Consider the following 12726-nt stretch of genomic DNA (forward strand, 5'->3'; position numbering starts at 1 on the left):
CGAATAGAAGTTTCGTAACGCTTAAGTTGTTTTGAGTGTACTGATATAAGTAAGACACGTGACATCCCGGCAACTATAGGTACAACTGTAAGCCCTCCTGTAGCTCAGTTGGTAGTGCATGGCGCTTGCAACGCCAGGGTTGTGGGTTCGATTCCCACCGGGGGCCAGTATGAAAAATGTATGCATTCACTAACTGTGAGTCACTCTGGATAAGAGCGAATGCTAATTGACTAAAATGTAAATGTAACTATGAGAAAAAACACTTTATATCAGAGTTATATCAGTCTCGAGATGGCTATGTATATTCATGACATGAGGCTAGTAGCATAGCATCTCTCTCCATTGAATAGAGGCGGTTGACGTCAACAACCCTCATCGAATATTCAAAAAGTAATCTGAAAAGTATGAGTTGTCAGTATATTCCAAAATCTTTGATAGTAGTATTAAATGCATTATACACTTTGTATAAGGTGTATAATGCATGTTGTGGGGGCGTAGTCTTCAGATCCAGTAAATTGATCACAAACCGCGCGCCATTGCGCATGAGCAAGGGACTTGGTATACCTCATCTTTATGCTACTCCTGTACTTGTTCGGCCGCACTCAAATAAAACAGGAGCCACTCGGACTACCAGGTGAAAGGCAAAACCCCTAGGAGGCATCAAGGAAGTAATGCATTCAGATATTTATATTTCCCCATACTGGAGTTTCTTTAGCGAAAAAAATGCACCATTCATAATTGAGCTATTTCAATGTTATGAAAAATGTGGTGCTGAAACGCTTGCTAGCATATCAACTAAGCTAGCTAGCATGCCAATGTTTTTAAACAAAACTCCATTCTGTGCATTGCAACAATACAACGTCAATTCTTGTCTTAAGTGAAATATTGTGGCAATGTTAAAATAAGAGTTTGTAACCAGTGTTTATTGTGGGTACATATGCAGTTGTGGTAGTAATGCAGGCTATCGCTTAAACTATTCGTAAAGTCGGGTGAAATTATATCGGCTGCTGCTAGCTAGCTAACTAGCGAAAGCTAAAGGGTAATATCATCTGCCCGCCATCTTTTTGGAGAATGTGTTGCAACGTAGCCCATTATAACAACTATTTGGTTTTGGTGTATTCATGTTTTACTAGCCAGTCATGGTTTGTACGCCACTTAATATACGTACATGTTTTATGCGCTAGCTGATAGCTACACTGCACTGGTTTGCACTTGCAACCACGGAGTGGAAATTAGAGTCCGCGCGAATTGTTCCAAAAGTGTCAAAGCACCCTTACATTTAACCCGCGCATGATGGCTAGCATAGTTTGCAAAGTTACATGCGTTTTGTTAAACACATATCATAGTTAACTAGCTAGATTAGTTACCTGATTGCAATATTTTGCCATAAGATGCCGTAACGTTATGGTATTGTAAAAAACTATTTTTTTGCTAGCCAGCTACGGTTAGTGTAGTTTATTTGATTGTTTACGCGGGAGGCAGTACAAAGCTAGCTAAGTGCTAGCTGGCCAGATACACTTTCCACGGACACACAAATATATGTCGTGCGTGTAACTTTAAAGCCAGTAGCTACGACAAGACGCTGAACGAGATACAGAACAAGATTTATCTGGGAAGTTTTCTTTCTTGGAAGTGTCCTTAGTTCAGATGGCATTACCACAAAACGTTATACAGCAATTCAACTGCTCGGCGTGAGAATTGTATCTAAATCAGCTGTGCTGTTGTCTCTCAGCTTTGCAGTTTGTTTGGGTATGTATGGGATGAAATGTGTGGTTGCTATGGTTAATTACCACACCATCTCTCTCGCTGGTTATTTCGATAAGTTGTTTAGAGTTATTTTGTGTTACAGCTAATATTGACTTGTACCTTTGCTCCCTGCACTGTTGCATGATCGCTGTACCTAATGTACCAAACACAATTCTATGGTCAAAGGAAAATGGTAATGCCAGACCAAGACCAAGCTGCAGGAGGTGCAGGCTGCAGATTGGGGTCTAGACAATGTCCCTTAAGCCTGGAGAGGTCAACACATCTCTCCAGGGACACATTAGCCAGCTGTCTGTCAGGAGACATTTGTCCATTACAATATATAGAATAATTGTGTGGTGATATAGAAAAGGCTCTAGTTTCTTATCAGAATTGCTACCTGTCATGTCGTCCCAGGTATACAATAATTTTTTGAGGTCTTGTACCTGGGTCATGGATTTTTATACTGAAAGCTCATGACCATCACTCTGTTCTGTTTGTTTTTTTATAGATCAAAAAGGTCAGGCCCTGCAATGAGATGCAGTTTCCTTTGGGCCGCTAAAGAGCAGACAGAACAGAACTACACAATCCACTGAGGACGCAGTGTCCGTCTCCCGCCCTGTCCATTGCAGAGGTTGCAGCGACTCCTAGAATATCACCCCCTTCTCATCGCCAGCATGTCTGCTGTCACCTCAGCAACCCCGGCCCCTCCTCAGGGAGTCAACCCCCCACCCCCGGAGGTGACCAATCCCACAAAACCAGGTCGGAAAACCAACCAACTACAGTACATGCAGAATGTAATGGTCAAGACGTTGTGGAAGCATAACTTTGCCTGGCCCTTCTATGTGCCAGTCGATGCCATCAAATTGGGACTTCCGGTGAGTAGACTGTAGATATTGAGAGGTGTTATAAATGTCAGAAAGTCAATGCTTATAGATATCTCACCGTGCAGAAGACTTGCAGCTGACAGATTATTTTGCTTATTCTGTGTCAGGATTACCATAAGATCATAAAGCAACCTATGGACATGGGAACCATCAAAAAGAGACTGGAGCATAACTACTATTGGAGTGCTAGTGAATGCATGCAGGACTTCAACACCATGTTCACCAATTGTTACATATATAACAAGGTGAGTGCTCCAAGAGAGTAAATACAGACTGTGTCTCCTAGGGGTCCGTTTATTCTGGATTTAATATTACAGTCTCTAATATGTTTGCAAATTCTCCCAGGGCTAGTCCCAAAGCTCCCATGTTTTTACATTGATCTCAAGTTTTCTCTTTGCATTTCCCATTCATGTTCCTCACTTTGTGTTTTTACTTTGCCCACCAGCCAACAGATGACATTGTCCTGATGGCACAGGCCTTGGAGAAGATCTTCCTGCAGAAAGTTGCCATGATGCCCCAGGAGGAGGTGGAGCTTCTGCCTCCCGCACCCAAACCCAAGAAAAGCATAGGTAATAGGCCACTGTTCATCTGATCCTGACACTATAGACCCCTATCATTTTGGATAGATCCTTAGATATAGTATTGAAAAATGTAGAGAAAATGGGCGCATATTGCCAATAAGATAGCCCATGTACTGTGAGTTAACCACTAATCATTGCACCTGCTACAGGTGGTCTGGATGGAGATGAGTCACCATCGTCCATCCCTGGCTCTACGACATCTGTGATGGGCTCTTCTACAATGTCTACCGTCACCCCCAAAGTCCCAGCTGTCCAGCGCTCGCCCAATGCTCCCATGATTCCCGTCGTCTCACCCTCACAACCTCTTGTTAAAGTAAGTCACTGTACATTTTTCTTCAGGCATATACGTGTTTATTTAGTCTTTTGAATGGAACCTCACCTGTGAGTGTGTGCCTTTTGTGTTTTTGTGCACCTAGAAGAAAGGGGTAAAGAGGAAAGCAGACACCACCACCCCCACGACATCTGCAATCACAGCCAGCCGGAGCGAGTCGCCCAGCCCCCTCTCAGAGGGCAAGCAGGGCAAGGTGATGTCAAGAAGGGAGAGCACAGGCCGTCCGATCAAAGCTCCAAAGAAAGACCTGGTGGAAGGGGAGTTGGGCCAACATGGCAGCAAGCGGAGCAGAATGAGTGAGCAGCTCAAGTACTGCGACAGTATCCTGAAGGAGATGCTGTCGAAGAAACATGCTGCGTATGCCTGGCCCTTCTACAAGCCTGTAGACGCTGAGGCTCTGGAGCTACATGACTACCACGAGATCATCAAGCACCCAATGGATCTCAGCACTGTCAAAGTATGCACCACAGAACAAAGCATGCACAGTAGTATAATTCACGTTTACAGTTAACCATTGTTGGCTTGTGTGGTTGCCCTTCCATGCACTGTTTGGATAACACTTGCTGTTGATTTGCAGAAAAAGATAGATGGCCGGGAGTACCCAGATGCACAGATGTTTGCAGCGGATGTTCGAATAATGTTCTCAAATTGTTACAAGTATAACCCTCCAGATCACGAGGTTGTTGCCATGGCCAGAAAACTCCAGGTAGGTTTGGGGATTTTAAAGGTCCACGTTGGGCAAAAATAACAGCTTTAAACTGTATAACTGATCATTGCACCATCATACCAGGTCATTTTAATGCTTAAAAACAACAAAATGGATGAATAAGATATTTGGCTACAGAAGTGCAATTTCTTACTGATCTCTACAGCTTCTGTCCAAAAACAAATCCTGTGAAATGACGTCAACACATACTGGAGGAATTACTGGCTAGCTAAAGTGGCTAGCTTAGCTAATGAACTAGCTACATCGATTGTGGCGTGCATGACCAGAATGACACATCGACGAACCACCAAAGGCACACCCCATTTCTGTTTGAAAATTGAGAAAGGGCAGAGTTGGACCGTTTTTTTGTGCCCAAAGTCGACCTTTAAACCTTTCTCTGGATCACGTTTGAAAAATCTACGTAAAATTGAATCGTTTGGTTAATTCCTAATGTCTCTTTCTGTCACTCTCCTTTTCCCCATCATTCCCTGTGTGTCTTTGTCTGTCAGGATGTGTTTGAGATGCGTTTTGCTAAGATGCCTGATGAGCCAGCGGAGCTGAGCCCCGGTGCAGGCGGGTTGGTCAGTAAAGGTGACAACTCAAGCAGCGGCGACTCCTCCAGCTCAGACAGCTCCGACTCGGAGGAGGAGCGGGCCTCCCGGCTCGCCGAGCTGCAGGAACAGGTGGGTGCGGAACAGGTGGGTTTCAGATCCGAGGTCCGTCCGACTCTACTCCTCTATCCTGAAGGGCTCAGGGAGGGCCTTCCTCCCACCTTCTCACATCACAGCCACCTTGTCCAATCGAAACTTGTCTGAGACCGAGAGGGAGGGGCTGCCACCTTACATGCAGTGAAACCCCTCCCCCCTCCCTTCAGCCACGCAAACCACTGCTTTCTCCACTGATTTGTCATCTCCCCATTGATAGCACTGAAATGTAACCCTCTACCGCTTCAAATTGTGCATTTCCATGCACCTACTGGCACAGATGGCTTGCATGCACCACTTAAACAAAAGCCTTAAAAAAAAAAAAACATATCACAATGTAGTTTTGCATAATGGTACCACACAGTAGCTCTTGTCATAACATGGTGTTTTAAAATGGTTTTGATCTGATCTCTTTTTTTGGAGTTTTCTATCTTTGTCCCCTTATTTCCCTTTGGCTCTCTTACCAGTGTATCTCTCTGGAGCGCCCCAATGGTAGCGGGCAGGGGGGAAAAAACGGTTGCACCAAGCGTTTTCAGGTGATTTGCTTTTCACTTCCTGGCCCCCTTCCCACTAACCTCTTATTGATCTCAGTTTATTATCATGATGCCGATATTTCACCTTTTTTTTTTTGCAATAGTTGAGCAAGCGGTAGAGGGTTAATAGTGGGGAGGGGGGTGGCGAGTAACAGGTGGCGAAGTGCTGTTTGCTGGGTGGTGGCAGATGTGGTGTATTTGAGTAGGTGTGTATGAGTTTGTATGGTTGTGTGAATGTGTGTTTGTCTTCTCCCTGGTATGCTTGCTGGCTGACCAACTAGACATACTCCTTTCTCCATTCTCTCTCTCTTGATTGCCTGTTGGTTGTGTCCAATTTGACTTATGAAGCAATGAATGGAGGAGTATGCAACTTGTTTTCTTCTTCCTTGTTAGAACATGTAGCTCTCAAAATCATACTTTTTTTTAAATAGAAAAAGTTGGATGTTCTAAATCCACAACAATGCTTAAACCACATCAGGAGACTACTTTTGAGGTCTTCGACAAAAAATCTAAATTTGGAATTTTGGGTGTAGTTACTCTTTAATGCGAGTGCACACCAGCAATAGACTGTTGTTTGGTTAGCGATGTTTCTGTAGCGCTCATGTGATTGCAGAGTTTGCTAAACAAATGGCCACTGGATTGATGCAAAAAATCATGAAATCATTCTGCCAGGTAGTCAGAGGCTACTTTGTAGTTAACATTTAATTGAGAAAGCCTTTCCATCTCTACCAGAAGAAAGTTATCATTAGCGTCATCACTAACGGCTACACAAAGTATAGACATATACGTGCACTACTCACACACATGCGAGCATTCATGTGCCGTTTCAAAAAGTTGCAGGGAAATACCAGTCACTGATGCAATTTGTTCATGTTTTATAACCGACTTGTGCAAATTTAATGAACTTTTTAATAAGTTCAATACATTTAGTTGATTTCCTTTCCAAGTTCAATACATTTTTGAATGTTTAATTCTGTTTTAACGTCTGGATTTCACATATTTTTAGGGCTATAGTTATTGATTTGTTTCAGTTCCTTTTTTGGAAACCCATATCTACCCTCTTCTAGTCCCTCAGTGCTTGAAGTGTTAGAATACCCCTACAGCAGGTCACTAACTCCTCCACCCCACCTCTCCCCAGCTAAAGGCTGTCCATGAACAGCTTGCCGCGCTCTCTCAGGCACCTGTGAGCAAACCAAAGAAGAAGAAAGAAAAGAAGGAGAAAGACAAGAATAAGAAAGACAAGGACAACAAGCATAGCAAAACCAAGACGGACGAGGAGAAGAAGGCCAAGTCTGGGCAGCCTGCCAAGCAGGGCCAGCAGAAGAAACCCTCCAGGAAAGCCAACAGCACAGTGACTGGCTCCAGGTAAGGCCTCCTTTTCTCTGATGTATTAGGGCTCTGCTCAGCCTCACAATAAGCAACACCATAAAAAGACCATGAGACACTTTCTCATTGCGGCGCTGCCCTCTGATTTTCCAGGCAAGCAAAGAAGGGGGGCCGGGGCTACGAGTCTGACGAGGAGGAGTCTCTGCCTATGACGTACGACGAGAAGCGCCAGCTCAGCCTGGACATCAACCGGCTCCCAGGAGAGAAGCTGGGGCGGGTTGTGCACATCATCCAGTCCCGAGAGCCCTCGCTGCGAGACTCCAACCCAGACGAGATTGAGATTGACTTTGAGACGCTCAAACCCTCCACCCTACGCGAACTCGAGCGATACGTCAAGTCCTGTTTACAGAAGAAACAGCGGAAACCCCAACGTAAGTACTGAGGTCGAAGACCTCGTGCATTGAACCTCCCTCTAAGTATCTTCTCCTACCTTCTCGCTTTACTGTTACTTGCTTTTCCTCCCATTTGCTTTAATTACTAAATGCTAGTTTTCCCCTTTTTTAGTATTTTTTAAAAATAAGTAGATTGTTCCTTCCCTCTACCTAGTTGCACGTCTCCCGGTTGACTGCTAGTGTTTGATATACAGGTGGTCCCCAACTTTTTGAACTCCTAAAAATGAATTTTCAGCTGACCTTTGGTTTTTGGTCTATGTGTGCTAGCTCAATGACCTACACAATTGACCTTGTGTACATGTAGCCTAACTGAAGACACAGTACTGTTGCCAATGTCTTGGCATTCTGGACATAGATGCTCTATGCTGCCTTCAGGGACCTCCTGTATAAAACGTTTTAGGGCCTGAACCGGGTTTGTTGCTGTGTTGCTAATATCGGCTCCTACTCGGACCCAGCGTCGTGGAGTCAGGCAGTGTGTCATGCCATGTGACAAATAACTCCTGGACAAGCTCCTGTATAGTCTTCACTTAATCACAATTTGTGCGGCTGCATTTTTAGAAGGTGAGATTAAGTTTGTTCAAGTCCAAGAGCATAAATGCTCGCCTGGGCTTTGAGCCTGCTGCCGTCTGTAGTCCTCCAGGTTGTAGGCCTTAGGCCATAGGCGTAAGGCGCTAGGACGTAGCTGTGAAGTAGCTAGCTAGCTGTCACCACAGCGGCTGGGGTCCGGGCAGGAAGGCCATGGTGCTCACAGCGTGCCGCTGTGTGTCTCCTGCAGCGGCCGCTGGGGGCAAGGGAGCCAGGTCCAAGGAGGAGCTGGCTCAGGAAAAGAAGAAAGAATTAGAAAAGAGGCGACAGGATGTCAGCGGCCAGCTGAACAGTAACAACAACAACGGCAACAAGAACAAAACCAACAAAAAGAAAACGTCCAAAAAAGGTACCATAGAGTAAGGGACAGCAGGAGTTGCATAGAGTAGAGTAAGGGAGGAGGCACGTGGACCCTGGCTTGTTGCACATTTTCTACCTAGTTAACACATTCATTTTGGCCTGATGATTATTTATTTTTATGGCCCAGAAAAGTTTCCTCTGATCTGTCTTTATGGTTACAAATCTATAGATACTATCATAGATTTATTGAGTTGGGCAGTTGTATGGTTACTGTAACAGACGTGACTAGGAAGGAGTAACTTGAATGGTGTCACTGTGCGTCAATCATAATGAAAGTGCAAGTCCATTTTAAACATGAGCAAAACATTTGTATGCACTATGATACCCAAAGTATTTCTCTTTTAACATTTGCACGTCATTGAGACATGGTGGTATGTAATACGTTTCGCCACGTCTCATGCATGATCCTCTCTCTCTTTCTCTCTCCTTCCAGAGAAGGGCGCTGGGTCCGGTACCGGTGCGTCCCGTCTCAGCGGTAGCAGTAGTTCTTCAGATTCTGGTAGCAGCAGCTCCAGTGGGTCCAGTTCTGACAGCAGTGACTCCGACTGAAAAGCGCAGCCCAAACACTCGCTGGGAACTTTTAATTTTTACCCTTTTAAAAATAAAATGTTGTATCCAGTCATAGTTGTTTCCCCTTATAACACTTTATATGAGGAAAAAACAACAATAAAATGTAATGCTATGTCAGAACATGTCAAGTTTTTTTAGTAAATACCTTTGTGGAAAGAAAAAGGAAAAAAACATGGGATATTCTAGATTACTTGACAGGGTACTTTTTGTTTCCTCTACCTTTTCAAAGGGATGTGTTAAAAACCCACCAAACATAAACTGAGGATTTTGTAATACACTCTTGGATAAATGCCAGATGTCTTTTCCTTTCTCCTAATACCGTCAACAAAGTGAAGGAGTTGCATAGTTACCAAAACGCAGCAGAACCCCATGTCCTCCTAGTCCCATCACTGCTACATAAGCATCCATTTGCCCAGGTGGTACAGTAACAGTCCTATTCAATTACTTTCATTGAAAAATTATCTAAACTTCTCATCCAGCTTCAAGTTTTTTTTCACCCTCCTAATGAGAAGAGCTATCTTTTGGAATAGGCCCTTATGTGAATTTTGGGTTGTCACTCTTCCAATCATTTGACTTTCTACAAATACTGAACCTCATTTGCCTCCGAGTAGCACATTTCAGATAATTCTGAGCAATCATGTTGGGCATCTTCAGCAGTATATACAGCCAAATTGAATGATCTGAAGATTTTCATTCATTAGTTGAAATGGGATTGCTGTTATTATTTGACTGTATAATAACAGACATGGGCTCTTATTTTCGAACCCGGCAGTATGTAAAGTTTTAGCTAAAATGTATGTTAGTAACTGGTCTGAGTGGTTATGAAATAACATTTTAACTTATAGAATTTAGATATTTACAGATGCTTTTGGTCAGAAGAAATGACAATACAATAATTCACTCAACAGTTTGATTCATTACTCATAACATGACAACCGCTAGGTATGGTGGCCTCTCCTGTACATGTGTTTCCTGGCCTGCCTCTTGCTTAATCTACAATTCTCACTGATGAATGTATGTATGATGCCTTGAATGATTGTGTTCCACCAGGTCAATGACATTGTGTACATCACTGCTTTATATGTGATGGGACGGCTAAAACTGTACATAACTGACCTGTGTACATTTTCAGTACACTGGCGTAGGAACATGTCTTTCACTTTTGACTCTATTGCAAAGCGCACCTGCTGTCTGTTGGGGCTCTATCCCAAACAGAGCAGTTCCCTGATATTTTTCTCTGTCCAAAGTAATGACATAAACAATGAAAGCAGGACAATATTGTGAACAATGTGGATTTTCCTCTGAAGTGTGGGGTATTGATTTGAATGTAAGTCGTTACCACCAGGTCCTTTGTTTTATTGTGGCCACAGCCTCTCATTATAGTCTTCAGTTCACCTTTTTATTTCTCAGTCAACTCTTTTATTTTTCTCTCAGTGAACAAAGAGTTAATTATTCATTAGAGAATATCCCTCATATTCCACTCCTGTAAGAATGCATTTTATTATTTAATGAAGTGTATCTGAAAGTAGTGTCTCAACGATTTGCCTGATGTACAATTTGTGGTAATTCTTTTCTGGAATTGGTTGAAAATTAAATTGAAGCCACTTTGGTTTTCATTTACTGTTAATAAGTTGATACTTTTAAAGATTTAGTCATATGCATTGTTATTTTAAGCTATGGTGGAAATAAATATTTGTTTGATTTTGTGGTAATGTCCTTCATACCAGGTTGCACTTAACTGCAAAACTCCCCAAATGATGTTGTATGCATTTCTCTGACTATACCAATGTTCTCCAGTACAGGCCCTATCAGGTTTTTCTAAGAATTGTCTTTTAGAAGCGAAAGACTGAAAATATATATATATATATATACACAACCTTTAGTTTATTTCAAGGCCCTGGTGAAAATATTATAATAGTTCCTTTTATATTTTAAAAAGCAAATGTTAACTTTTTATCCTTGATGTGCATGCAAGTTTATTGTAACTTTCTTATACCTTTTTTGAGCTGTTTGTCAGTCATCGAAACAAATCAATTCTGTGTAAGTAGTTTTAGTCTTGTTTAATGCAATATGGGCCTGAGAGGGTGGGATTTGGGGGGTCGGGACTGGAGGTAGAAGCTAACATTTCATGTAACCGCTAACCTGGAATCAGGTTCCTTTATTTTTTTATTTTTTGTGTAAATAAATTACAAGACCCTACTGAATTTGTCTCATTTTCTGCATGTCCTTGATCTGTTTGACTGCTTTGTTTGTACTTGTTTTCATTATGACTGAGGTAGACCTGTGTTTTTCTGGTGGATGAAAAGATCCTGAGGAGAAGATGTGGATGGATAGTCCACACCCCCGAAAGCCACTTTCCGTCATCGCCAGGCAAGCTCTATCCTGGAACCAGAGGGAGAAGGAAAAGAGGACGCCCAAGGAACACCTGGAGGTGGGAGCTTCAGGCAGATAACAAAAGGAGAGGAGTGGTCAATGGCCTATGCTCCCAAAGAAGCGATTGGGATTAGTAAGTAAGACCATTGTAGACATTTTTTATAATATACTGTTAAAGCCATAATGTGGGATGATTTTAGTGTTAATGGACTGGGTGTGCCCTTTTAACATGATCAGCCAAAACCCAAAGGGTAGCAATGAAGGGCTGTCTGCAGTTCAATGATGGGCCACTAGATGGTGGGCATGTATAATCTTTTTTTGTGGGGTGGCAGATTTGGTTTGAGCTGTGTGCTTGCTGGATCAAATCAAATTTTATTGGTCACATACACATATTTAGCAGATGTTATTGCGGGTGTAGCGAAATGCTTGTGTTCCTAGCTCCAACAGTGCGGTAGGATCTAACAATTCACAACAATACACACATCTAAAAGTAAAATAATGTAATTAAGAAATATATAAATATTAGATTGAGCAATGTCGGGGTGGCATTGACTAAAATACAGTAGAATAGAATACAGTATATACATATGAGATGAATAAAGCTGTATGTAAACATTATTAAAGTGGCCAGTGATTCCAAGTCAATGTATATAGGGCAGCAGCCTCTAAGGTGCAGGGTTGCGTAACCGGGTGGAATCCAGCAAGTGATGGATTCAGATGACAGTGAGTGACACACCTCAAACGTGCTGTTTTAGGTGAATCTCAACCGAATGATTATAGGGGTGACATTTTCTCTTGGATGCATGATGGATTCGTGTCTTTTTAAGTGAGTTATGAATTAGCCATTTCAGGAAACTTGTTGGTTCGATACCAGCAAACACTTTCCATGGGTGCATGAATAAATGAAATGGTGTAACCCCCCCATGCATTCATCTTTTAGTGCAAGAATAGAATATCTATGTTTACAATGGGAGCTTCTAGGGCTCAGTGTAGGGCTATACATCAGTCACTGTCCACCCCAGCTCTTACTCTACTTGGTTTGTGCTGGAGGGGGAGACTTGTACTGTGTGACCCCTCCTCCTCACTGTGGCATATGCAACATGCTACCCCTTTGCCTCATGATGGATCAATGCCATAACTTCAGTGACAACTACAGGTTGTCGTGTATGCTTCTTATGGCCATCACTCACTCTGTAGCTGGCCACAATCCCATGACAAAACACCACAGACGTAGCCTACATCCATTTCAAATAATATGAAGGGCTAACCCTATAGATTGAGTACATTGAATTGCAATACTGTATTTTTTGTTGACCCCACAAAATTGCAAAGAGAGATGACAGGGAATGCTGGGAACAGGATGCAGTAGCTCCAAAGCTATCTGCTTTACATGGTTTCAGTCACAGAATGATACACCTGCACTCTTGAGGTTACTTTGGATCCATACAGTGTTCCATAAATCCTCCTTGTAATGTGGCAATGTAATAAGGCCCCTGCAGCATTCCAGGACATGAAGGGGAGCTGAATGCAGTTTTGTATAACAGTAATAGAAATGCCTGATGTAGCCTAATGCAA

General features: G+C 42.7%; 1 protein-coding gene across 12 annotated transcripts; it reads left to right on the forward strand.

The window, feature by feature from the left end:
- Positions 1-550: 550 nt before the first annotated feature.
- On the forward strand, positions 551-10479 carry LOC311100118 (bromodomain-containing protein 3-like). 12 transcript variants are annotated; one of them, XM_084140880.1, is made up of 13 exons: positions 587-668; positions 2255-2621; positions 2738-2875; positions 3076-3199; positions 3361-3524; positions 3631-3999; positions 4120-4248; positions 4758-4931; positions 5420-5488; positions 6624-6850; positions 6965-7242; positions 8039-8197; positions 8642-10479. In XM_084140880.1, the coding sequence occupies exons 2-13, from the start codon at positions 2421-2423 to the stop codon at positions 8755-8757; spliced, it is 2148 nt and encodes a 715-aa protein (XP_083997006.1). In that variant the 5' UTR covers positions 587-668; positions 2255-2420; the 3' UTR covers positions 8758-10479. The 12 variants fall into 12 exon arrangements, with proteins under 12 accessions (XP_083997009.1, XP_083997003.1, XP_083997002.1 ...); XM_084140878.1 differs by having other exon boundaries at positions 588-668; positions 4758-4946; XM_084140883.1 differs by lacking the exon at positions 5420-5488 and having other exon boundaries at positions 551-668; positions 3628-3999.
- The last annotated feature ends 2247 nt before the right edge of the window (positions 10480-12726 follow it).

Source organism: Coregonus lavaretus (assembly GCF_964263955.1).
Source record: "Coregonus lavaretus genome assembly, chromosome: 24".
NCBI classification, from domain to species: Eukaryota; Metazoa; Chordata; class Actinopteri; order Salmoniformes; family Salmonidae; genus Coregonus; species Coregonus lavaretus.